The sequence below is a fragment of the Zalophus californianus genome, chromosome 10, assembly GCF_009762305.2.
Source record: "Zalophus californianus isolate mZalCal1 chromosome 10, mZalCal1.pri.v2, whole genome shotgun sequence".
In the NCBI taxonomy this organism is placed as follows: Eukaryota; Metazoa; Chordata; class Mammalia; order Carnivora; family Otariidae; genus Zalophus; species Zalophus californianus.
In genome coordinates, this window is record NC_045604.1 from 95,828,847 (window position 1) to 95,855,250 (window position 26,404).

The following is a 26,404-nucleotide window of genomic DNA, read 5'->3' on the forward strand; positions in this document are numbered from 1 at the left end:
TGTCAGTTCATCACTCAGCAGTGACTGAGCCCCCCCGCCCCCGCCAGAGCACTGGGGCCCTTACCTTCACAGGGTCACAGCCTGCCAGGAGAGACAGACAAGCAAACAGATGAGTTTGGCAGAGTGATGGGCACCCAGACAGGCATGGGTGCACTGCGCTCAGGGAGTCAGATGGGAAGATGGACCACTTGTGCCTGCAGGGGCCCTAGGAGGCCTGCCATGTCTGTCTTACTGTCCGGGTCCTCCCCCAGGTGGTGAGTGATGTTGAAGAAGCATCACAGGGAGTGGGGATGGCAGGAGCAAAGGCCCGGTGGTATGAGAAAGAAATTGTAGGAGGATGGGGGGAGATGAGGCTGGTGGGGTCCAGAGGGGCCAGGTCACAAGGGGCCTTGACTGCCGAGCGAAGGACTTAATCCCTCAGCGGTGGAGTGAGCAATGGTGAGGGCCAAAGCAGGAGACTGAGTGCGACTATCCATGCATTCCAAAGCAATGGGCTCCTGAGAGAAGCATTATTCTCATAGTAGGGGCTTAAAATGCTTGTTGCATGAATGAAGATGGCATGGGGACATAGGATACCAGAATCATCTGAGTGGATTGTCAAAAAATACATGCTCCTGGGACACCTGAGTGGCTCGGTTGGTTAAGCATCTGCCTTCAGCTCAGGTCGTGATCCCAGGGTCCTGGGATCCAGTCCAGAGTCCAGCTCCCTGCTCAGCGGGCAGCCTACTTCTCCCTTTCCCTCTGCCCCTCTCCTCCTCCCCCTGCCATGGAGGATGCCCCTCTGCCTCCTGCCCCGGGGATACAATGGCCTGAAAGTCTCCTTTCCAGCTGGTGGGTGCTGGCCCTTTAAGGCCCAGAGAGGGGACACCACCAGGCTGGCCAACAGTGACCACAGGTGCCAGGTGGTGAAGCTAAAAATACTGAGTGATGTGGACACTCAGGCTGCAGGCTGGCGCGGGTGGGAGGGAAGGCTCTGGAATCTTTCTTTCCTACTGTAGGAGGGGCAAGTGAGCAGTGATGTCTGGTAGGATCCCCTTAGGGGCTGAGAGAAAGTGTCCCCCACCCACACCCCTCTCAGCCCTCCTCAAGCCCCTGGAAGATTCACTCCCAGTAGCCACTGCCATACTCAGTGAGGACAAGGAGGCACACACTGGACCGACTGCATGCAGGCGACGTGCTATAATAGAGGTGTGAGCATGGAGAGCCCGGGGCTTCTCGTGGGGATGATGCAAGACATCTGCATTGGATGAAGGCTTGTCACCCACAGTATTGCTTCCCAGCCACCTACCTCTGACACTTTGGTGTATTAATTAAGGCGACACCAGCTGTCGTAACAAATAAGCCTGGGAATCACTGTGGTTTGACACAGGAGAGCCTATGTCTTGCCTCTGCAAAGTTCTAGGGGGATGTGGTGTCGGGGAGACGTTACCCTGCTCGGTCTTTCGGAGACCCAGGCTCCTCCCATCTTGTGATGCAGTTGTCACCCGGGGCTTCAGGATCTGCTGCTGGATTCTCTGCAACCACTGGTAGACAAAGAAGAAAGAGCACAGGAATTGCACGTGAGGTTTTACAATCCAAAGCTGGAAGTGGCCTACTTTACCTCGTCCACACTTATTGGCCAGAACAGCTCACTGAAACAAGACAAAACAAAACAAAACAAAAACCCTGGGAAATGTAGTTCAACTGTGACAAGCTCCTAGGGCTGTAAAAATGAAATATTTGAAATATGTGAAAACACCTGACACATAACAGGTGCCCAGTGTGTCCGTCTGTCTGTCCATTCATTCATTCATTCCACAAAGTTCACTTGAGACTGGAAGGTGAAAACACCACCTGTGTGCATGTGGGGCTTATAGCCAATGTGGGAGCCAAAGAAAACATAAGTAAACAAATAAATATGATCAAAACCCACTGTTAAGGAAATAACCAGAGGGATGGTGGGGAAGACACCACCTTTGCATAAGGTGAATAGGGGAGGTAGGGATATTTCGTCTGAGAGCTAAAGAATGAGAAGGAGCTGGACAGAGTGGGGGTAAGAGCATCCCAGGCCTGAAAAACAGACGTGCAAAGGCCCAGGGGCAGATGAGAGTTTGGCCAGCATGGCTCGCACAGAACACATAGTGGGGAGAGTGGCATGAGGTGAGGGACAGGCTAATTTACAGAGTGGACACAGGGTACCAGTGTGGAGGTCATGGTGAAGATAGAAGGGCCAGGGCGGTGGCCTGGACCAAGGCGGGCCTTGGAGATGGGGAAGCAGATGTCTCCTAGGTATATTTAGGAGATAGAATTTGCTGATGAGCTAAAGGAAGAAGGGAATGGAGGATGAATCTGAGGTTTCTGGGTGGGAGAGACACATGGATGATGGGAAGGCTCAGGGGAGGGAAGGTGCGGTGAGAAACTCAAGAATTCTGCCACGGCTGTTTTCAACTGCCACGGAGAAGCACTTGAGCTGGCCAAGAAACTATGATGTCAAGTGAGGGCTTGATCCTGAAGGTCTGGGGCTCAAAGGCGGAGACCCGTGGCTGGTGATAGACTGGCAGAGACATCAGCAGAAAGGTAGGCATTGGTTCCAGCAGCCAAGAGAAGAGTGTCTCCAGGAGAAGGGAGAGCGGACAACTGGCCTCAAAGATGCCAAACAATCAAGGGAAGAGAGAACGAATTTGGCAACACGGAGGTCAAAAGTGACTTGGAGAAGAGACGTTTCATGAAGGGTTGGAGACAGAAGCAGGTGTGAGTGGAGCCGGCTGGTTAGGATGCAGAATGAACACAACACATTTAACTTCTCTGAAACCCCATCGAAAGGAAAGAAGCTAGTGAATGCTTTAAGGTATGCATTTGAGTCCTGGGTTTGCTGCCATAACAAATTACCGCAAACTTGGTTGCTTAAGACCAGACAAATGTATTATCTTACAGACTGTATGTCAGAAGTCCAACTGGGACTTTGGATTTGAACTGGGTTCAAATCAAGGTGTCGACAAGGCTGCCCGAGGAAGCTCTTTCTGGAAGAACTTTCTGGAAGTTCTAGAAGAGAATCCCTTTCCTAGTCTTTTCTGAGGTGCCCTTTTCCAGAGGGCACCTGTACTCCTTGGCTTGTGGCTCCTTCTCTCCCTCCCTCCCACCAGCAGGTAGCATGGTAGCATCACTCAGATCACAGCTGGGAAAGAAACGTTTTCTGCTTTTTATGCTTCATGTGCTTAGATTGGGCTCACCTGAATAATCCAGGATCCTCTCCCCACGTCAAGGTCCTTAACCTTAATCACATCGGCAAAGTCCCTTTGTGCCAGGTAAGGTAACATACTCACAGGTTCTGGGCATTAGGACACAGACACTCGGGGGCAGGGAGCGTTATTCTGCCCAGGACAGTATGAATCTGCAAGAATTGCTACATTACACAGCAGACAACAGCAACAAAATTTTGAATCTGGATGGCAGATGAGTGTGTGGTAAGTGATTTCCCAGCCGGATGACGATGCACCTGAAGCCAGCCCCAAACTGGGAGTGAGAAAAACAAGGAGCTCCACAGTTAACCGCACAAAACCCCCAAAGGCTCCAGCTTTAGTGGGCTAAGTACTCCTGGAAATGGGAGTAGAGCTGGGGCCCAAAACAGGAGGATTGGTGTAAGAAGGGCTTTAATCCTCAGATTTCCTTCTTCCCACAGCTGGGCGGCCGCCCCTCCCCCGCCCTGACAAAGGCTGAAGGTTTATTCTCCAGAGAGAATAAAACACAGGGTCTCCAAACATATCTTGGAGTCTGATGGGCCAAGAAAAGAATACCTATGTAGGCTGGCATCAGGGATTTCCCAGTGAAACAGCCCAGCAAGAATTCTCTAGATTGAAACCCCCGGAGCTAGCCAGCCCCCAACCCAACACAAGGCTACTCATCAGCTTGCTTTTATAAATTGTATTTTTATATTCTTTAATCAAGGCATCATTAGAGTGGAATGCAAAGGTCTTAAGTGGTTGGTTTAATGAGTTTTAACAAATGTATACACCTGTAACCCACACCTCAATCAAGATCTAGAACATTGCCATGTAAGGTAACACATTTGCAAGTCTCTTCACGCCTGGATCCTATACCTGCCCCAACACACACACACACAGGCAACCACGCTTCTATCAGCTCTTTAAATCTTTTAAGCATGAGCCAGGGACTGCCAACATTGGAGAAAAACCTGTAATATAAGAAGCAGAACGAAAACAAACAGAAAGGGGTGCCTGGGTGGCTCAGTCGTTAAGCGGCTGCCTTCAGCTCAGGTCATGATCCCTAGGATAGAGCCCCGCATCGGGCTCCCTGCTCCGCGGGAAGCCTGCTACTCCCTCTCCCACTCCCCCTGCTTGTGTTCCCTCTCTCACTGTCTCTCTCTCTCTCTCTCAAATAAATAATAAAAATTAAAAAAAAAACAAACAGAAAAACAAAATTTGGAGGAAACAGAATCCACAAGGGAAAGAAAACCTAAAAACAAAACGATTATGACTATATTCTGAAATTTAGAAAATACATTGCAACTATGAAACAAACACTAGATGCTATTTTGAAAGACAAAAACACTCTGAAAATAAACAAAACAAAAAAATTCTTAGAAATTAAGAATATCGTCTGGAAATGAAAAACATATTTAAAAGAGTTAGAACAGGGGTCAGCAAACTATGGCATGCAGCCCAAACCCAACCTGTCACCTGTTTTTCTTTTAAATAAAGTTTTATTGGAAGACAGCCACATACACACACACACACACACACACACACACACACACACACCCTTTTTTTTTTTAACTATGTCCTGTGTACTATGGCTGCTTTCACATAAGCAGAGACCATATGGCCCATAAGCCTCAAATATTTCCCAGTGGGCCCTGAATAAAAAAAAAATTGACCCCTGGATAAGAAGATAAAGAAATTTTTCAAAAAGTAGAACAAAAAGGTAAAGGTACATGTGTAGATTTGGATCCTCCAGTCAACAGATGCTATGATACAGAGTTAGGAATGCAAGAAGTCCTGGGGGCTGATGCTCATGAAAATAAAGGAAGAGGAAGCACGACTGGACAGAGAGAGTCTTCAGACTGCGACGGAGAGTCAACACCTGTGAAATGGATGCTGGAAGGAAACCGATCTAAGCAAAGGGCACCTGACCTAGAGGCAGATCAAACAAAATCTCGACCAAACAGGAGGGGCTCCCGGAGCAAAGACCGTCCATCCAAGGAGCCCCATATTGGGCAGAAATGGCCAGGCCCTGGTGTCTCTTCTGAGCTCAGTCGCTGGTTGGGGCTTCCCAAGAAGACCTTGGCCCTGACTCAAAGGCTGTGGCAGATCTCAAAGGCCCTTTAGTTGGAGGCTGTCAGCCACCTGCACCTCTCATGGCTGAGTGACAATTTCTTCGAGAAGGTAGAACCCAGCAGGGTACCTCCAGGGCTGCCACTTTGTGGAAAGTAGGAAAGAAAGAGTAAGAAAATGAGAGGACCAGCACAAGAATCTCACACCTGAACAAAAGAGTTCCAGAAAGAAAGAGAGGAAATAATCAATGAAATATTTCAAATATTTCTCAAAATGGAAAGACCTGAGTTTCTAGATCAGAAGTGCCCACTGTGTGTCCAACCAAAGGATAAAAATAGACCCACACCAAGGCCAGTCACCAGTAAATTTTAGAACACAAGGACAAGAAGAACATTCTACAAGATTCTACAAAGGATCAAGAATTGAAATATCATCAGACGTCTCAACAGCAATCCTGAAAACCAGAAGACAATGGAGCTGTTTCTAAAAGTATGAAAGAAAATGATTGTCAACCTAGAATTCTATACCTACCCAAACCATTCACAAAGTGAGGGGAGGAAAAAGATTGTTTCGGATTTATAAGTGCTCAAAAATTTTACCTCCTGTGCACCTTTTTTTTTTTAATGTTTTATTTATTCATGAGAGTCAGAGAGAGAGAGAGAGAGAGGCAGAGGCAGAGGGAGAAGCAGGCTCCCTGCCTAGCAGGGAGCCTGATGCGGGACTCGATCCCAGGACCCTGGGCTCATGACCTGAGCCAAAGGCAGACGCTTAACCATCTGAGCCACCCAGGCGCCCCACCTTTCTTTCTTTTAATTTTGTATTTAAATTCAATTTAATTAACATATACTGTATTATTAGTTTCAGAGGTAGAATTCAGTGATTCATCAGTTGCATATCACATCCAGTGCTCATTCCATCAAGTGCCCTCCTTAATGCCCATCACCCAGTTACCCCATCCCCCCATCCACCTCCCCTCCAGCAACTCTGTTTATTTCCTGGAGTTAAGGGTCTCTTACGATTTCCCTTGCTCTCTGTTTTCATCTTATTTTATTTTTCCTTCCCTTCCCCTAAGTTCATCTCTTTTGTTTCTTAAATTCTACATATGAGTGAATTTGTCTTTGTCTTTCTCTGACTGACTTATTTCACTTAGCATAATATCCTCCAGTTCCATCCACATCACTGCAAATGGCAAGATTTCATTCTTTTTGATGCTGAGTAATATTCCATTATATATAGAGAATATATACATATATTCCAATGTATATATAATGGAATAATGGGATGTATATATGTATATATACACACACACATATATCACATCTTCTTTATCCATTCATCTGTCAAAGGACATCTGGACTCTTTCCATATTTTGGCTATTGTGGTCCCATGCACCTTTCTTAAGAAAGCTCCTGAAGGATGTGTTTCACTAAAACCAGGAGGTAAGCCACACAAGAGAAGGACCTGGGATCCAGGAAACAAGGGAACCAACACAAGAGAGAGAGATGAGGGGCATCTCCCAAAGGATGGTGAAGGGAGATCCCTGGGGCAGTGTCTCGGGCAGCAGGCCTAGTGGGCAGGCATTTCACACTGAAATAAGTCAGAAGGGGGGTGCCTAGCTGACTCAGTCAGTAGAACATGAGACTCGATCTCAAGATGGTGAGTTCAAGCCCCACATTGGACATGGAGCCTACTTAAAAAAAATTGTGAAATAAGTCAGAAGGTTCTAGGAAAGATTTCTTTAAGGAGATGAAAGTGATAGAATATCTAAGTATTTTAACTTTTGAGAGATTTACACAAGTAGGAGAGAATGTGGGTCACATTAGACATGAACACATAGAAAAAAACTTTTGTGCAAAAAAGGGAAAGAAACTTAAAATTTAAAACTTCCACTCTGTGAAAGACACCATTTAGAGGATGAGAAGACAAGCCATAGAACAGGAGAAAAAGATTTGCAAAAGACAATTGATCTGATAGAGAACTCTTTATCCAATAAAGGACTGTTATCCAAAGTATACAAGGAATTCTTTAAAGAAAAGAAAATCAGGGCGCCTGGGTGGCTCAGTTGGTTAAGCGACTGCCTTCGGCTCAGGTCATGATCCTGGAGTCCCGGGATCGAGTCCCACATCGGGCTCCCTGCTCAGCGGGGAGTCTGCTTCTCCCTCTGACCCTCTTCCCTCTCGTGCTCTCTATCTCTCATTCTCTCTCTCTCTCAAATAAATAAATAAAATCTTTAAAAAAAAAGAAAGAAAAGAAAATCAACAGCTCAATTTTAAAATGGGCAAAAGATTTGAACAGATACCTCACCAAAGACGATATAGAGATGGTAAATAAGCATATAAGAGATGTTCAACATCATATGTCATATGTCTCACATTAAGACAATGTGAGATACCACTACACTCTTATTAGAATGGCTAAAATTCAAAACACTGACAACACCAAATGCTGGTGAGGATGTGGAGCAATGGGAACTCCCGCTCATTGTTGATGGGGATGCAAAATGGTACAGCCACTTTGGAAGACAGACTGACAGTTTCTTATAAAGCTAAACATAAGCTTACTGTAGGATCCAGCAATAGCCTTCCTTGGTATTTACCCAAATGAGTTGCAAACTTATGTCCACACAAAAACTTGCACATGAATAGCAGCTTTATTTATAATTGCCAAACTTGGAAGCAACCAAAACGTCCTTCTATAGGTGAATGGATACACAAACTGTGGTCCATTCATATAATGGAATATTATTCAGCAATAAAAAGAGATTAACTCTCAGTCCACAAAAAGAACCTTAAATGCAGATTGCTAAGAAGCAATTCTGGAAAGGGTACGCACTACAGGATTCCAACTACCTGGTATTCTGAAAAAACCAAATCCGCAATAGCAGTAAAAAGATCAGTGGTTGCCAGGGGGCTTGTGGGGAGGGAGCAGGGGGATGACTAGGTGGAGCACGGGATTTTTAGGACAATGAAATTATTCTGTACGATAGTGCAATGGGTCCACGACACCATGCATTTATCAGAACCCATAGAATGTACAACACAGAGCGAGCCCTCAGCCCCAACTATGGACTTTAGTTAATAATAATGTATCTATTGGTTCATCCATTGTAACAAATGTACCGCCCTAAGGCAAGATGTTAATAATAAGGGAAACTGGGGGCGTGGGAGAGGGGGGAGGTCTATGTCCTTTCTGCACAATTCTTTAAGCCTGAGACTGCTCTACAAAATAAAGTCTTGGGGGCACCTGGCTGTCTCAGTCAGTAGAACACGCCGCTCTTGATCTCAGGGTCATGAGTCCGAGCCCAATATTGGGCAGAGAGATTACTTTAAAAAAACAAAATCTATTCTAAAAAAGGAAAAGAGGGTGTGGAGAAACCGTAGTATTCCACATGAAGCTGTCCGTAATGTTTCCACAATATGTAGGTACCAGCAATGTTCCGATGAGACTGTATTAGGAGGGCGGGAATAGGAAGTGTGTGGGGGACGGATGTAAGGGAGTGTAAGGGAGCTAAATCCTCATTTTCCGAAGTGCAGAGTTGGCAGGGAAAACCTAAAACTGGAGAGAAGCAATGGGAAGGTGCTAGGTAGCAAACCCAGGAGTAAAAATTCCTGCAAGAGTTGAAAGGATTGTCCTCAAGCAGTGGGCAATGGAAGTGGGGCTGCTCGTGTTTCTTGATTCTAAGCTGTGGGCACGTTTAACTGGAATAAAAACCCAAGCCATATTTGCAAAAGGAAAGTGGAAAGAACAGTAAGAACAAAGGAGAGACGTGGAGGTGGCAGGGCAGCGACAAGAAGCCAGCTCTGTCTGGAAGCTTTGCGCACCGTGCAGGGTAAAGGAGGAGATGCCCGAGCCTGCGTGCCCGTGGTCACGATCCTGGGACAAGAACAAGGTTGGTGGAACAGGGAGGCAGGGGAGTCCTGAAGAAACAAGGTCCTAAGGGAGGCTTGGCCTCACACGGAGGAGGGCTTCCCCCAACCCAAGCAGATGGGAAGAAGCGAGAAGTGAGCAGCTGGGTGGGTTTGTGCTTTCGTGGCGGGAGGCAATCTGATCCATCTGTTTTCTCAGTGAAGTGGGAGCCACGGTTAGAGGAGAAAGGAGAAGGTGGGAAGGAGTCATCCAGGACCTTGCTGCTCAGAGTGGGGTGGACAGACCAGAAGCATTGGCACGAGCTGGGGGCTGGGGACAGGCAGGATCCTCAGTTCCACCAAGGTCCCTAGGAGACTCACAGGCAAATGGAAGTTTCCCATCCCAGAAAGGGGGGAAAGAAGCTGGCAGGCATAGCGGGTGGTGTGGGGCAGCAATGAGTGCCCTTTCAAGACTGTGAACTAGGAGGGAAGCTGCCAGCCCAGTGCGGCATGCTCGTGCAGAGCTGGCTTGCTCAGTGCAGGCAGAGAGCAGGTGATGGTTGCCATCCTGCCAGGCAGGGCCGCGACAGCAGAGGGAGGAACAGGAGTGAGGGGTCCAGGCAGCAGCTATGGTGATGGTGTGTGGAGCCTAAACAGGATGAGAGGGATGGTGGTGGCACAAGGGGCTGATGGGCAGCGGACTGGTGGCCTCGAGGAGGTCAATGAGGTCAATGTTGCATGCGGGTACCAGAGCAGGTGACCAAGAGGTTGGAAGGGGGAGACACTGAGATCTCGGAGGGGGGGTGAGGTGTGGGGTCATTATGAGATCTGAGGTGTAAGCTTGGAAGCAGAAGAGGTTGGGAAACTGAGAGGCCTGCTGTAGGCTGCCTGAAAGTTCCTCTATCCTCCTCCCCTCCCCCCGGAAGTTTGCTCCCACAAATCTAAAGATGGCGAGAGGAAATGGATTGATTTGCTCTCGGGTATGGTCTGTGCATCATGATTTTTGAAAGCTTTCCAGGAGATTGTAACGCGCAGCAGAGTTTGAGAGACCCACAGGTGTAGACAAAGAGACCCAGGCATTGACAGAGAGAAAGGGACAAGCAGGGGGACAAGAAGGTACCCTGAGTGGACATAGCCCAGGGAAGTCTGACCAGGAAAAGGGGCCTCGGGTGAACCAGCTGGGCAGCAGCACATGTCCTGCGTTGTAGGTGAGTGGAAGATGGAGATGGGGCGGTCTTCCTCTGCAGGACCAGAGTGTAAGCAGGGTTGTGTGAGAGTGTGTGTGTGAGACAGACAGGCAGACAGTCCCCCAGTCTGCCCTGCATTGTGTCAGACCAGCCACTAGAGGGAGCGCTGCGCTCACGCATGCAGGGACCGGTCCCGCGGGTGCCCGGCGGTGAGGCTCTGGCCTCTTGATGGGACAACTTCCATGTTCGTGGTGCAGATTTTGTAGCCACACAGCCCTGGGTTTAACTGCAGTCCCCACTACTTCCAAGGCCCCATGACTTTGGCCAGGTTACCCAAGTGCTCTGTGACCCAGTTTCGTCCGCAGTAAAATGGGCACGGCCGTGGTTCCAACCTTCTGAGATTGTTGGCAGCATGAATGAGGTCATGCCTGGGACGTACAGTGCCACACTGGGGGATGTTAACCCGACGTGATGGTGGAGGAGGTTTTGCTGTCGCCTCTGTCTCTCTCTGCTTCTCCTGCAGCCCTCAGCCCAGCCCAGGTCCAGGGACATGGAGATGGGCTTTCTGGGTTTGGGGGAGAACAGAGCCTGGGGTGGGGCAGGTGGTCCCTAGGGGCAGGGACAAGGAGAAGCCCAGTCACCTTCCTTCCTGCTCAGTCGTGCTGGTTCTCTTATCTTGGAGCATTTCTCATCCTATGGCTCATTCCCGGCTGTGGTCTCACCCTTCTGGCCACTGTACCTTCTTCCCTCCTCTGGGGAGCGCAAGGGATGAGCAACTACCCTAGCCTGGCAACCACATCATCCCTGGAGCAACGCCACTGCCTGGTACCCAAGGGGCTCGGAGGGGGTGCTCCTTCCCAGCCATTCTCCTAACTGCCCCCCTCCCCGGCTCCTGCCCACACCAGCCAAGAGCTGACCTATCAAGCCGCACCCTAGGGGGACCCGCGTTTCCAGATCTGCAGACACCCCAGGTGCAGAGGTTGCTCTGGGAAGAAGGCCCACAGAAGCAGCCCACACAGGGGGACAGCCTGCCCTGACATTAAACACCAATTTGCCAGTATTGTTAAAAGCAGGGCATTACAACCTAAGATCTGGATTTCCAACTTCTCTGGAAAACTTGGAGGCTCTGAGAGCCTGAGCTTACATTCCCACGTAGCACCAGTAGTCCCCAGGGGAGAGGAGGCCACCGTGCCGGTGAGCCAGGCCTCTCTGGTTTACCACTGTCCCCGCCCAGGCCGTGTCCCCCAGCCACGGTCCCTCCCCGGCCGCTGTGAACATCTGTCTGTGAGCCTGTGCCGGAGAGTTCGGGTGAACCCTTCCACGGTGCCGCCGCTTGCCCGAGGCAGGCTGAAATGAAGAGGTAGAGGATCGGGGTTCCCCCCAAATGACAGCAGACCCTCAAGGGCAAGGAATCCTGGGGACCAGAGAGCTGCTTAGTGTCCTCACCTGTTCATAGAAATTCATGGTCCAGGTGCCCACGGTAAACAACACACACACACACACACACACACACACACACCACCCTCATCGTCCAATCCATCAGCAGAACACCCCTTCTCCCCACATTTTCCTCCTACTGCCCCAGTCCAAGTTGCTGTCTTCTCTCACCCAGCTGGGTGCAGGAGGCTCCTCATTTCTTCTCTTGCCCCCCAAAGGCTGTCTGCCCCACAGCAGCCAGAGGGAGCCTATGAAAGCTCACGACATGGCTCATTCCCTCCAATGACTCCCACCTCACTCAGAGTTAAAGCCTAAGGCTTATGGTGGCCCTGAATGAACTGTCCCCATTACCTCTCATCTCCTCTCATGCTTTACCAGCCTCCTCATTGTTCTTGACATCCCAAGCACACTCTGGCCCCAGGGCCTTTGCACTGGCTGTTGCCCTGGCTGGCCTATTGTTCTCTGCCCCCTCCCCCACCGCCGTATCCGCATGGCTCCCTCCCTCACCTTCATCAAGTTTCTGCTCAAGTGTAACCTTCTCTATGAGGACTTCTCTGTCCTCCCTGTCCCCTCTCCACTTTGTTTCCCCCCTCGCACGAATCCCTTAAAGCAGAACTGTTGACTGAAGCGCCCTGTTTGTTGTCTTCCCCCTCACGAGAATGGGTGAGGGCAGAGACTTTTTTTTCTGTTTCGTTCATTGCATAGAGGAGGCACCCAACAAATATTTGGCAATTGAATGAGTGAAAGGATAAATGGGGGAAATGAGGGCCATTATAATAACAAGTGTGCTGAAGGGCTGTCAGGACTACCAGATGGTGTGTGTCACGCAGGGCCCCGAACCTGGGGCTCACTGCTCTATCGTTAGCATCTTGCAATCATACTAACTTCATCTTTGAATTTGTAAGTGAAGTCTGATGGGACATCCCACCCACCCGCGTCCCCTGCATGGGTTCTCAGCTACCGGCTCCTGGCCCCATGCGGTCACCCCTGCTGTCCTTCGTGTGGCAGGGGCCTGGGTGCAGGCAGGGTCCAGGCTGAGCGTGCAGTGGGGTGGCCCCGGGCACCTGTGAGGGGCTGCACTGACCCAACATGTATCCCTGTGCCCAAGGGAGCATGACACTGAACAGTAACTAAAAACCCTCCATGACGGGCTGAGAGAGAGAGCTGGGTAGAAGGGCAGGCTTCTGCTCCGCTTTCTGAACAAGGGGCCCACATTCTGTAGCTGGCCCTGGTATCAAGTGCTCACACCTCCCCAGTACTAAGTGCTCTTCTTGCCGGAGCTGGGGTGGTGATGGTGATGGTTGTTCAGGACCCCACAATTAGAGAGAAATGAGGCTCAAGCAAGAGAAAGCCCCCAGGGCTCCTGGAACAGGTAACTGGCCTGGAAGAGAACATTCCCTTGACCTCCTGAAGGCCCTGCCCTGTCTGCACAGTGAGCAGGAGGCTGAGGATGAGCCAGGGCAAGCTCCTTCCTCCCTGGCCTCAATTGCCACATCTGTGAGCTGGAACAAGAGGCCTGCACATCCTTCTGACAGTGACAGTTGGTAAGCTTTGCAGACTTAACACGCGGTGGGATGTGTGCATGACAGTCATGGTTCCCGGCCCACCACGGGGCTTATCAGGCTGCTCTGAAGGGTTCCCAGGTCAGGGCTCAATCTCTGTCCCTGTCCCCCAAAAAGTTCAAAGGGAACCTGGTTTTAACCCCCAAGGGATGGGTGACAGGGGACCAGCCCTCAATGATGACTTCAGGCCCAGGTGTCGATCGTATATACGAGCTTGGTGAGGGTGTCAGACCTTGATGGTAAGTTCAGACCAGCCCCTGGGGGTGGCCGCACCCCCTGATGATCACTGCAGGTCTTGGTAGTGGCCTCAGACCCCCATGGTGGCCGCAGACAGACCCTAGTGACACCTGGGAGGCACCAGGCATCTCATTCCCAGGCCCTCCACCCTGCCTAAGCGCCCATCCCTCCCCAACCATTAGAATTTGAGCCATTCTCCAGGATCCACTTAATTAGCCAAGCTCATTAACTCCCACAGGCTTCTCCTCCCCACCTAATTAACTGACTTAATTAGGGCTTGCAGACCTGGCTGCACCCAGCCCCCTCCTCCCACCCTGCCCACCTCCTCCAGGCCCTTGCTCAGCCGAGCCTCCACCAGGGTGGGAATGGGTTGGATGTGCCCGGGGCCCTTCTAGCACGCAGACCTCCACCCTGTGTCCCTCCCCACTACCCCCACCCCAACCCCACCATTGTCCCAGGACACCAGGAGAGGGTTCCTCCCCTGCAGGGCAGCAGCTCATAGGCAGAAATATATAGAAATCGGAAAATTGTGATAGGGAGGGGCAGGGGGAGAGAGATGGAAATGGGGCAGAATGGCATGGGATGACCGGAGGAGGTGAGGATGGCTTGGTTGAGACGGATGGGCTGGGCCGCACGGTGGCTCGGGGCCTAGACTCTGGAGCCTGCCTGGGTTCGAGTCCCAGCTAGGGGTGTGAACTGCAGCAAACACCTCCCCTTTCTGTGTCTCGGAGACATGATGAGAGCAGCCTCCCCATGGGGTTGTCGTGAGGTTTGAATGAGTTAATATGCGTACGATACTTGGGACTTGGCCTGGCACAAATCTGTGCTTGTGAAATAAGCAGGCAGGGATGAACAGAGGTTCCCTGAGGGCTGGGGGCTGGAGGAAGGGATGGGGCGGCCAGAGGGTCCCGTGCCTAGGGGTCAAGGACACCCCTTCCCCAGGCAGGTTCTGGGAGGGCCAGTAATGGACGGAGGCCGCCTACTGGGCAGAGCCCTTGGCCTGGGAGAGGCTAAAGGGATAAGAACACAGTGTCCGTTCCCACTCCAAGGATGGAAGAGGCTGGCCTTGTTAGTTCAGGACCTCTACAGCCCATGCCTCAGTTTCCTCATCTGGGGGAAGGCCAAGCCTTGTGGAAGTACCTGGCATACCCTCGATGCCTAATAAATGGTTTGGGGGGCAGGTGCTCAGCTGTGCTTCGCCTCCCCTGGGGCCAAAGCAAAGAGGTGTGCTGTGCTGGCAGGACGCAGGTCAGACAGAAAGCAGAACTTCCTGGAGTTGAGGGGTACAAGCTCTGCAAGGTGGGAGGAAGGAAGTGTGTCCGAGTTGCTGAGCAGGCTCTAGGGGAGAGATGGGGGTTGATACCCAAGAGTGAGCAGGAAGCGGGGAGAAGGAGGCTGAATGCCCAGACGGCCCTTTCCCTGCATAGCCCCTGCTCACCCGCCCCTGCTCACCCCTTGCCAAACCAGTGCAGCCATCACTTCCTCCAGAAAGCCCTGACATTTGTCTCTCCTTTGTAGTCTGATCTTGGTCAGAATTTGACATTTATTGGCGTGATTAGAACAGTGTCTCCCCCACGAGGCTGGAAGCTCCTGAAGGCAAGGACGTCTGTGTAGCTCAACTATTTATCCTGGTGCCCCCTTCCGGTAGGCGCCCATTATCGAGAATGAATGAATGAATGAATGAATGAATGCCTTGGCTTAGAACCCAGAGGTTCCTGAAGCTTAAAAGGAAAGGGACCCCATGTGGCAGCCCAGGAACCCACCTGCGTGCTCAGCTATGAACCCACCCAGCTCCTTAAGTGATCCCAAGAACAAGTGCCCTTGGGGAGCAGGAACTAGACTCCGAGGATCTGAAACCCCTGCTCCTGGGCAGTCTGAGCTCCCTCTGAGAATTCCCTTTCACAACCTGGGATGCTGAGGAAGTAGTGAGTATGGGGACAGACGGCAGAATCGTTCATTTACCCCTGCATTTTTAAACACTTCAGAAACCCACATTTGTACATAGTATAAAGAACTTGGGGTTGTAAGTGGCAGAGACTCAAGTCTAGCTGACAAGCACAAAAGAAACTTTAGGGGGTTACATACCCGAAAAGTCCAGAGTCTTCAGGTATGGCGGGATCCAGGGGCTCAAATGATGGCATGAGGATTTTGACTCATCATCTCTTGGTTCTGCAGTCTGCTGTTTTGGCTTCAACCTCTGAGAGGGTCCCCCTGGTAGTACTAACTCCAGAGGTATATCTCTGTATCTTTTGGTTCAGTGGAAAGAGAGTTATTTCCTATTGGCCTGGCTTGGGGTACAGACCTATCTCAGAAACAATCAGGGTGGGGCGGCCTGGGTGGCTCAGTCGGTTAAGCTGCCTCCAGCTCAGGTCGTGATCCCAGGGTCCTGGGATCGAGCCCCACATCAGGCTCCCTGCTCAGTGGGAAGCCTGCTTCTCTCTCTCCCACTCCCCCTGCTTGCTCTCTCTCTCTCTCAATTAAATAAATAAAATCTTAAAAAAAAGAAAAAAGAATAGCTTTTGCAGTATGTGATTCTGTGTTTTCTAAAGCCAGATCCAGGCATTATCTAAAATGACCTCACCTCGTACTCTCTGAGAGACACAGGACTGGGCTGTAGTTCGGCTCCCTGACCCCCCTGCACTCATACCTGCTGCTCTCCTTAGGGGCTGGATGTGGCTGTTTCTCTGCAAAGTTGTGGAGGGAGGATCTGATAGGTCCTCACCTCCCCACCCCCAAGCTTATTGCAGGGGAGCAAGAAGCATCCTCTGGAATCCTCAACAGACTCAGGACTACCCAGAGCTGGTTCAGTCCCAACTCTTTCCTCGGGGATGGAGCACCAAAGCTATCTCCAGGAACGTAGGCATTTGGAAGGAAACAAGTGCTGTCTAGTACACATCCCCAGGGGTCTGGATCTCCTGATGCCCTAGTTTGGGTTTCCCGGAAACAGACCCTGAGACAGGGATTGGAAAGTAAGTTGTTTATTTGGCAGGTGATCTCAGGGAGGGGAGTGGAGAAGCGGGCCAGGAAGGCAATGCCAAGCAAGTTACTGCAGGTACTGCTGTGGATGTGAGCAGAGCAGGCGGGATCAGACAAGGCCCACAGGAAAAGTGATGAGGATGCTGGCAAGTAGGAGTGGGGGAGGGGCCCAGGAAGACCGGGTGTGGGACTGACAGTGTCTGCCACCAAGACTAGCCACTTACCACGGGGCCCTGGGGTTGGCATGACGCTCACATAGTCCAAGTAGAGTACAACTGTCTTAACCAGCATCAACTCTCCCCCCATCTTTTAGCAACATTACCCCAATTTTCCCTTGGGGACCCGTATTCCTTGACATATCCTTCCCTATGCATTAGGGGGTTCTCGGGGAGGGGAGGAGGGGCTCACTTGTTGGGCTCTAGGAGTCGGCTCATGACCCAGCGCCCACCGATCAGTGTCTACCAGCCCCCTGGTCACCCTGATTGTTTCTTTTTCTTTTTTTTTTTTTAAGATTTTATTTATTTATTTGACGGAGAGAGACACAGCGAGAGAGAGCACGAGCAGGGGGAGTGGGAGAGGGAGTGTTCTCCTTCTCTCTCTCGATCTCTCTCGAATAGATAAAAATCTTTAAAAAATAAATAAAATTGAAAAAATAAAAAGGCTTCCACTGAATAATTGTTATTTTGAAAATTGTAAAAGAAAATACAGAAAAGTGTAAGCCTGTGCGTATCTACAGCTAGAATCAATGTTACCATTTTGTCATATTTGTGTCAGATATTTTTTTAAAAGATGTATTTATTCATTGGAGAGAGAGCACATGCAAGTGGGGGGAGGGGCAGAGGGAGAGAATCTTCAAGCTGACTCCCCGCTGAGCACAGAGCCCAAAGCTGGACTCAATCCCACGACCCATGATATCATGACCTGAGCCGAAACCAGGAGTCAGATGCTCGACCGACTGGGCCACCCAGGCGCCCCCCGTATCAGATGTTTTTAATAAAAAAGAAAAAGAAAAAAAAAAGCATGACACAGAAAAATGAATTCCCATTATCTACCCTGACCCCGGGCCCATTTCCTAGATTCCATCTCCAGGAGCAACCACTCTCATGATTTTAGAGATATTCTTCTCCTATCCGTTGGCAAGCTTTCAGCTACAAGGAGCAGAATTCCCTTCAAAGCCGCTCCAAGTACAACTCAGCAGTTCAGCAATGTCATAAAGAAGCGGGTTCTTTCCTCTCTGCACTGCCATTATACTGTACTTCCCATCATCAGTGGCATCCTGCTGGTTGCGGTCGCAGTGTTGTATTTTGACACGGGAGGTGGGGACTCATCAGGACTCTTGCTGGAACACTGTGTTTCTCACTTCAGAATATATTCTCCATAAAGGTAATGAGAGATTTAAAGATCCATCACCTCCAGCTGCTGTCCATCCTGGGCTGTCCTGCCGTCTTCCTTCTGATCCATCTTGCGTTCTGGTGGAACTGTTGGTTTTTGTTATTGGCAATAGCTTGACCTGTGTCTCCCAGGGTCACTGGATGCTCCTGTTCCTGGCTGTGAAGAGCTTCCATAACCTTTGCTCAGAATGTCGTCACGGTCTTCAACTTCCTAAACCTGATCTGCTCTCTGAACTACTCAGTCACCAATGCCACCAGGATCTCTGGCCATGCTGATGGCCCGGGCATGATGGTGGCCATCTGGGCAGAGGGTGCTTCCTGCACTACCGTAATGCGGACCAACAAGCCAGGAATGCCTTCTCTTTGTCATGACTGGGAATGTGAGCAATAAGGAGCATCACAGAACATAGACCACACTGGGGAAATCCCCACAAATGCCATCATTTTTCCCCAGCATAGGGACTACCAATATGGCCGACACCTCAATTTCAGTACAACTAGTAGTCACCCAAACTCATATAGTTTGAAACGTATATATTCTAGAGGACAGGGACTCTGTTTTGATTCCTTCCCCAACCCCCACAACAGTAGCAGAAACTTCTGACACATTAGTGAACACAAGATGCAGCCAAAGGGAGGTCCTGGAATGGATTCCTGGCCCCACAAGCTTCCTTGAGCACGGAGTGGCAAACTTGACTGCCTGCAAGTGTGAGTCCACACCAGCATCAGAGAGGCTGTGGGTCCCAGGCTGAGGAAACCTAAATGGACATCTGTTTTCTGATGTTTCTTCTGTGTTGTTATGGAAATCAGAGCTACGTTTTATCTTTGTGTTCTGCTATCCAGATCACACCCATTAAGACCCTCTCTGGAAGGGCAGCATTGCTTTGGATACAAAAGTTTGAGCTATCAAGAGTGGATTATCCCCAGGTGTCAAGGAAAAAGGAATGCAGCGTTATGAATAGCTGTTTTAGTTCCTCTCTTCAGATATATTGTGAAGGTTCACTCCTCCAAGAAGTGGGCCAAGGATGGGGTCAGACGCTGCAAGCAGCTATCTTACTGGGGAAAACGCTTGGGCAGGAAAATCAGAAGGGAGCCAGGGGAGGCCGGGCAAACCATCAGCCTCAATAGATCAATGCTTGGAAGAGGAAACAAAGGAAGGAAGGTGGGATAAGAATGTTAAGAAAGTGGGGCACCTGGGTGGCTCAGTTGGTTAAGCAACTGCCTTCGGCTCAGGTCATGATCCTGGAGTGCCTGGATCGAGTCCCGCATCGGGCTCCCTGCTCGGCAGGGAGTCTGCTTCTCCCTCTGACCCTCCCCCCTCTCATGTGCTTTCTCTCTCATTCTCTCTCTCTCTCAAATAAATAAATAAAATCTTTAAAAAAAAAAAAGAATGTTAAGAAAGTTTTGATGAAGCCAATGGGAAGTCCTTGATCCCCAGCTGTCCATCAGGGAAGCTCTGTGTCTCTAAGGAACTGGGCGCTTTAGTGTCTTCGAGGCACTCAGTCACTGACTGGGATCAGCTAGAAGGAAGCAAAGTGGAGCCAGCCTTCTCTGTGAGCTCTGGAGAGCCACCACTGCTGCTGCCCTGGGCGGTCAGAGATCTAGATGGTGCGTTTTCATGACTGCCACATCCCACCCCTCGGGCCACACAGCTCCGCGGGAGTCTCTCCTTCTAAATGGAAACTGTGAAGGGGGTGGTTGGTGAAATGAACTACAGCCCCTCCCCCTCGTTGTACTTGATCTCAGGGCCAGGACTGGTACCGGTCCTTTCCCCCTTCACTACCCATTCTTAATTATCCACACTCTCAACTTGGCGGGTCTCCATGGATCACCCAGGGGTGTGACCCAACCCTTCAGTCCTGAGGGGTCTAAACTCTTGGTTATCATAACCGATGGATCACTCCAATGGATTACTGACTTCCACCTGTATTTCTTCCTGCTCCCACTTTGTAAAAGCAGCCCTGCCTTCTTCTAGTAACTAATCATAGGGTACTTCTCTAGTAACTTCTAGTAACGGATTAGGGTCAATTATTACTGCCAGGAAGTGACTCCTCTTCTTGCCTGCTAGTTCCAAACACACGGAGCCCAAAGTGCCCTGGCAGCAGCCACAGCTTAAACATTAAGGGGTCCCTGGATGTGTCCCCTGAGAAGAGTGTGCCCCCTTTGGGGACCAGGACATCTCACCCTGCAGAGGGGCAGACTTGAATACCCACAATTCATTTTGGCAAACATTTTCTAATTGCGTTGTGGGTAATCAAATCCCCAGGCCAGGAATGAGGGAAGACTTCTGCAGAAGGTGGCCTTGATAACCTTTGATCACCATGGCTGGGAGCATTTCAAGGCCAGCTTCTGCTCCTGTCCCTCTCTAGGCCTCAGTTTTCTCGTCTGTAACAAGAGGACAACGCACTCTAAATTCGAATGTTCTGGGACTCGGTTACTTGACACAGGAAGACATTTCCTTCCCTCTTTCTCCCTCTCCAGCTCCTGCTTCTGCCTGCCCCATAACTTAAACCCCTCCATTAGTCTGTTTGGGGCAATAAGGCCTTACTGGGAGAGGTATAGAACAAAGGGTGAAATTTGAAACTCTGGACCATCGGCAGGACATGGAGGGGGGAGAGAGGAAAGGCAGACAAAGAAGAGAACCTGGAGTGGGGAGGGGCGGGGATAACTTGTATGGAGAACAAAGAAGAGGGGAAAGGTGTTCTACCCAAAGGAAACCAAGTGTAGAAGGCACGGAGGTCTGAGAAAGCACATATTCTAGGAACGCTGGCTAAGGTCAAGGCTTAATGGAGCAGAGGGGACCTCACTAGGGAAGGGTAGAGGCCCCAAAGGCTACGGGGTCTGAACACCAGGATAGGGAAGTTAGATTTCTGGCCCTGGAGGTAACAGGGCGTCCTCGGCAATGTTATGCAGAGGAGCAACCGAATCCACTTAGTGCTTCACAGAGCTGATGGTCCCACAATACTTGGATTCTAGAACAAAACCGTCTAGACAGAAGCAGGAGGGAGAAAAGCTGGGAACTTAGGCAACATTCTCAGAAGCAGAGTTCCCAAAATAATCGCCCATGGTCTAGATTTGGCCCAAAGCACATTTCATTTGGTCCATTCACTATTTCCAAACTTGGGGATTGGTTTCAAATATGGAAAAATTGGAAGACGCTCTGTTAGAATATGGATTTCCTGCTTCTCTTGAAAGATCATCTTTCAAAGATCATCGGGACAGGCCCATGATGCTCCAGTTTGCCTCATCTCACCACTTCCTGTCACCTGAGGCCTGACCCTAGTCACTAATTTGTGTGATCTATAGATACATGAGTCTGCCATCCCTTGTTCAAAATGATCTAGACACAGTCAGAGTGGTGGGGAAGGGTATGCTAGGTGGAGAAAACAGCCTGAACAAAGAAGAAATAGGGACGATGTCGGGTGTGTTGGGGGCTTTTTCTTTAATGAAACAGTGTGGCTGGGGCTGCATGGAGGAGTCTGAGAAAGAGGGGCAATAGGGCCTGGGAGGATGGGTGGTCTCCATCTCATCTCCACCCTCATGTCCCCTGCTTCCTTCCAGGCCGCCAAACATCAGCATCCGACAATGCTCCTTTCTAACACCCAGGTCGTGCCTTTGCACACGCTGCTCTCTCTGGTCGGAATCCCCTTTCTTCTCTTCTCTCTGGTGAGCACTGTGCAGATCAGCTGCATCCCACGACTAGTCACTGTTCACAGCGGGGGTCACGAAAAACGACCTAGTCTGGTCGCGCGCGGCCCCCAAGGCCCCAGTTCACGACCTCTTCCCTGAGTAGACTGGTAGTTCTCCGAAGTCTCGCTCTGGATGGATGGATGAGCGGACAGACAGGACAGACTGACGGATGAATGAATGCAAACGGGATTGCAGAACAGAGCTTGGCTGTTTCCCTCCTTGAAACAGACACATGCTCCACCCCACAAGAACAGACTGGGACAGTCTGGGGCAGTCTGATCCCGCAGGGGCCAGGAGGCTGGACCAGGTGACCCTCTCAGACTCCCCCGAGTCCTCTCTAACCTCGTTCTCTTCCCCTCGTGGGCTCTGACCTAGAAAAGACGGGGGTGGGAAGATGGAAGGGAGCCCACGGGCGCTAGGACCCAGCGCGGCCGGAAGGCGGGGTGGGGGCGCCGCGCGCCGCTCCTTCGGCGCGGGGAGAATCTGCGCCCCGCGGCGCGCGGCGAGAGGGCGCGGCGGGAGGGCGAGCGCGCGCCGAGGGGAGTGCGCGTGCGCGAGAGCGCGCGCCAAGCGGGGCGGACAAAGGGGCGGGCGGCGGCGCGCGAGCCGGAGGGCGGAGCCGCGGGCCAGGCGGGCAGGTGCGCGCGGGCCAGAGGGCGGAGCCGCGATGCAGCGATGGAGCGCTGCCCGGGCGGGCGCCGGGGCCGGGGCCCGAGCACCGGGCGGATCGCGAGCCGGAGCCGGAGCCGCAGCCAGAGCCCGGACCAGGCCGGGGTCCGGGACCGCAGGGCCGGGCTGCTCGTAGCGGCGGCAACGGAGCCCCCCAGCGGCTGAGGGGCTTCCTCCCAGTTCCTGCCGGTGGCCGGGACTCAGCAAGCCCCCGCAGCCTGGGAGCGCGGGGATCCCCCCACCACATCCAGGACCCAGAGACCCCCAAGAAAGCGGGAGACCCCTCCAGATCCAACAGAGAGCGACTCCCCTGCTGGGGAAAGCGGAGACTTCCTCCGTATTCAGAAGACAGTGACCTCCCTACGGTACGGCTAAGACTCCCCCTCTTCAATCTGGGCCCCCCCAAGACCTAGAACGCAGTGACCCCCCCCGTCCGGGATTGCTGGGACACCCCCCCCCGTCAAGAACCTGGTCATTACAACTCCACACCTCAAGACACGAAGACCCAGCTCAGAACGCCCCTAGATCAGGGGGTTCCTAGACCCCCTAATTCCGGTACACAGGAACCCCAAATCTAGGGAACTGAGGACAGCGCGAGAGCTATCCCTCACCAGCAAGAAGCCTCGGGGCCCCCCTCAAAGCTCCAGGACCCGGGCGACTGAGCCCCTCGCGGCGCCCTTCGCATCCCAGCTTATGTTTGTGGCGCCCTGAGCCCCCCCCGGGCCGGGCTGACGGAAACCGAGACGGCGCCCAGGCCCCCTGCCGCGGCGTCCCCGCGGCCCCAGCCCAGGTAAGCCGGGCCCAGGTGAGTGGCCACCGAGGTCCCTAACCCTGCAGGTGGAGAAGGAAGTATTGGGTGCACACTGCCCCCTCCCCAGCGTCGCCATGGAGCCGAGGCTGAAGGACGTCTCTTTGTGTCTCGCTCGGAGGAGCCGCCCCCTCCTCCTCTCCCTTCCCCCACCCCACACCCTAGCCCTGGGGTTTGGGCGCTGCTCCCGGGCCCCACGGGGGAGTAGTGGTAGAGCCCCTTGTGCCATAGAGAGGGGGGAAGAGGGTGGAGAGCCTCCCCCTGTCCCTCCAAAAACTGTGAGCCCGGAGCTGTTGGACTCTCAGTCCTTGGAGTATATTTACCCCTCCCCCCCAGGCCAGGCTGAGTTCTCAAGTGAAGTCCCCCCTGGGAAGGGAAGATTTGGGGATGTCCACAGGTTAGGGGGTCTGTGGCATGTGGCCCTAGGGTGATGGCTGAGGTTTTGGGTGTGTGTCTTTGTCTGTGAGAGGGCAGGGAAGGGGTGTGTTTGAGAGAATGGGTGGGAATCCTATATTTTCTCTGCGATTCCATTGCCCCCCCCACCCCAGGCCACAGGGAGGGGCTTCCCCCAAGTCATACTTCGTATGTTTTGCAGGAGGCGGCAAGCTCTTTTCAAAGTGAGGCAGTGATTTCTGGGGAGGAGAGGTAGTCTGGACAAAGAAGCCATTTCAGGTCAGGGCACCTTTCTGTCCCCATGTGCCCTGGGGCCAGCAATCCCAAGACCTTCCCTTCTCCTCCTGATCTCCATAATACCCAGGGCCAAACCTCAGGTTGGATCCGTGTGTCCTGGACAACCAAGGGACCATTCTAGGTCCTTGCTTTAGCTTTCCAGGCTCTACACAGCAGTGACCCAGGCCGGCCCTCAGTGAGGTCCCGAACCCCAGGCCCCGCAGCTCATGGGAAGACGAGCACCCAGGGGATGTTGTACCCTGAAGTTCTGGATCAGAGATCCCTAGAAGGGGCTGGACTGTGCTGAGGGAACACTCTGGGGTGCTGGGGTTCCCCCAGTCTCTTCTCTCTGAGCCCTCTGCAGGCAAGCAGTGACGCTGAGGAAGGCAGGACTTGGTACAGGTAGCCCCACTGGGAGTTCCTTTGTTCGTTTATTTATTTAACAAACCTTTAGTTAGTGTCTGTGATGTGCCAGGCACTGGAGTCAAGGGCTTTTTTTCCCCACATCATCCAGATCCCCTTTCTTGATCTCTCCGGGTCGGAAGACGCTGGGCTGCTCTCAGTTTGCCCAGGCCACTCGCGGTTGGGCCAGTGGAGGTAGGCCTGGTCAGGTCCAGCTGACCAGTCCTGACCCCACACCTGAAGCACCTGGTCCTCCTCTTGCTCTAGACTTGGGGGCCCCGAGCCTGGGTGGCTGATCCCTCTACTCCCGCATTCCCAATACCAGGTGCCCCCACCCCACCTTCTGCTGGCATTGACCCATGGGAGAGGATGTGACCAAGGAGAAGAGGTTGGGGGTGCTTCCGGCCAGACCTCTGGCAGCCCCTCCTGCAAATTCAAGGACGGCTGAGGCAGCCACCCTCAGCCCCGCTGCTCTGAAGACTGGGTGACCTTGGACAAGCATGTGGCATCTCCCAGAGAAAATGACAGAGAGTGAGCCAGTCACTCTGCAGTATGTAGATCACAGTTGGGCCACGAGGAGCACCCAGGTGTGTCCTCTCCCTCTCTGAAGGAGTTCATTTCCATTGGGTTCCCAGGAGCCCAGGGCCTTATCATATGACCCACAGGCAAGGGAGTGGAGTGAGAGGCCAAATCCAGAGATTTGAGTCACTGTGACTAGGGAAAACCATCAGAAGACCAGAGGCGGACCGGAAGTAAGATCTCCCCTCCTCATTAACCTGCAGTGGCTCCCCACTAAGTCTGGAATAAAGCACAAGTCCAAACCCTCTGTGGCGTGGCCCTAACCCGGGCCTCTCAGCCATCAGCTCGCTCCTCACTCACCATCTTCTACTTTGGGCTCCTCTCCTCTGTGCCCTCTGACTCCCTCCCTCCTTTGGAGCTGGCTGGTCCCTCAACCTGAGAAGCCCGGCCATAGGATGGCTCAGGAGCAGCCTTCTGCCTCCAACTTCCCTTTTGACCTGAACTGGCCTGACCCAGAGTGCAGAGCTGAGTTGGACTGGCTGATGGTTGGCGGCTTGGAGATAGCACATGTCCTCATGTGCTGGGAGACCTTGTCTCCGCATCTAGACCCTAGGCTCCAGGACACAGAACCCCAGGTCTGTCTTGTCCACGCTGCGGTGGCTTTGTCCGTCCTAGAGGCCAGCCCATTGTACAGCACCTGTGGTAAAATACAGCTTCCAGACGCATTCTGGTGATCCAAATAGCGTTTTCTTGTGTTTGCATTTGTTGCCAGTGTTGAAAACAACATACGATTTCATAGACGAGTTCTGATTTTTGGATATTCTTGAATCAGATGACGTGGCATCCCTAGGCCAAAGCCGAAGAATCACCTCCTTTAAGGGCACTTGCCCTCCAGCCCACCTGGGGCTTCCTCTGGCCTGCTCACTCATTTACGTGACCTGCTGGCCCCTCCTGCAGGCATCTGGCTTTGCAAGCCCAGGGTAGAGGCCAGAAAATGTTTGCTCAGCAGGTGACCTTCGTCTGTCTGTGTTTTGCACACGTGGGTGTTCCTTGCCTCCACCATGGCCAAGTTAGGACAGGCACAGAGCAGTATCCCTCCGGGGCTAAGTGGGAAAGTAAACCCGAATCCCTGTGGCCAGAACATCCCAGCCTGGCCCCACCTTTACTCTGGGCTCCGGCGTGTGACCCCTCATTGTGCTAGAAGGACTCAGCTACAAAAACCTTTTTAATTGTCCTGTTTGCTCAGGAGCAAAAGTCCAAGGCCCTAGGCCCAGGCACTGCTGAGGACTCTTGGGGGAGGGCTGCTGCCTGGACCTCAGTTTACCCATGTGTCCAGAGAGGAATTGGACTTGAGTTTCTCTCTGCTATAAGCTTCCTCCTTGGTCTAACTTTCTAGGACTGAGTTCAAGGCGCTCTAGGTTTTGATCAGGCAGGAGAGTTAGGAGCCTAGATGCAGGAGTCACTCAAAACTATTGACATTCCCTAAACATTAATGAAACCAATGGGTGTTGCCAAGTGGCTGGGCCGGGGGCCAGGGGCCAGCACTGGGCCCCAGCCACTGGGCATGGCCCTGGAAGGGAATGTACCATCCTCCTGGATGAATATCTATAGCAGCCCGAGGTCAAAGGACATAGCAGAGCACCATGCTTGAGATCCCAGGCTCTGGACTCTGCCAGGGTTTCCCACTTAGCTGCCGTGTGACCTCGAGTAAGTTACTTATCCTCGATGTGCTTCAGTTTACT

The 26,404-nt window shown here is 52.0% G+C and overlaps 1 protein-coding gene across 3 annotated transcripts in view; it reads left to right on the forward strand.

Moving 5' to 3' along the window:
- The window catches only part of SBK1 (SH3 domain binding kinase 1), a 48,746-nt gene that overhangs the window by 1,923 nt on the left and 20,419 nt on the right, over positions 1-26,404 (forward strand). The window contains exon 2 of one of the 3 annotated variants that reach the window (XM_027613335.2): positions 21,467-21,571. The exons of 1 other annotated variant lie outside the window; for it this stretch is intronic. In XM_027613335.2, coding sequence (XP_027469136.2) covers positions 21,467-21,571 — 105 coding nt within the window. Of the gene's footprint in view, positions 1-21,466; positions 21,572-22,256; positions 23,055-26,404 lie in introns of those variants that run through there. One more of the 3 variants, XM_027613337.2, reaches the window with a different exon arrangement.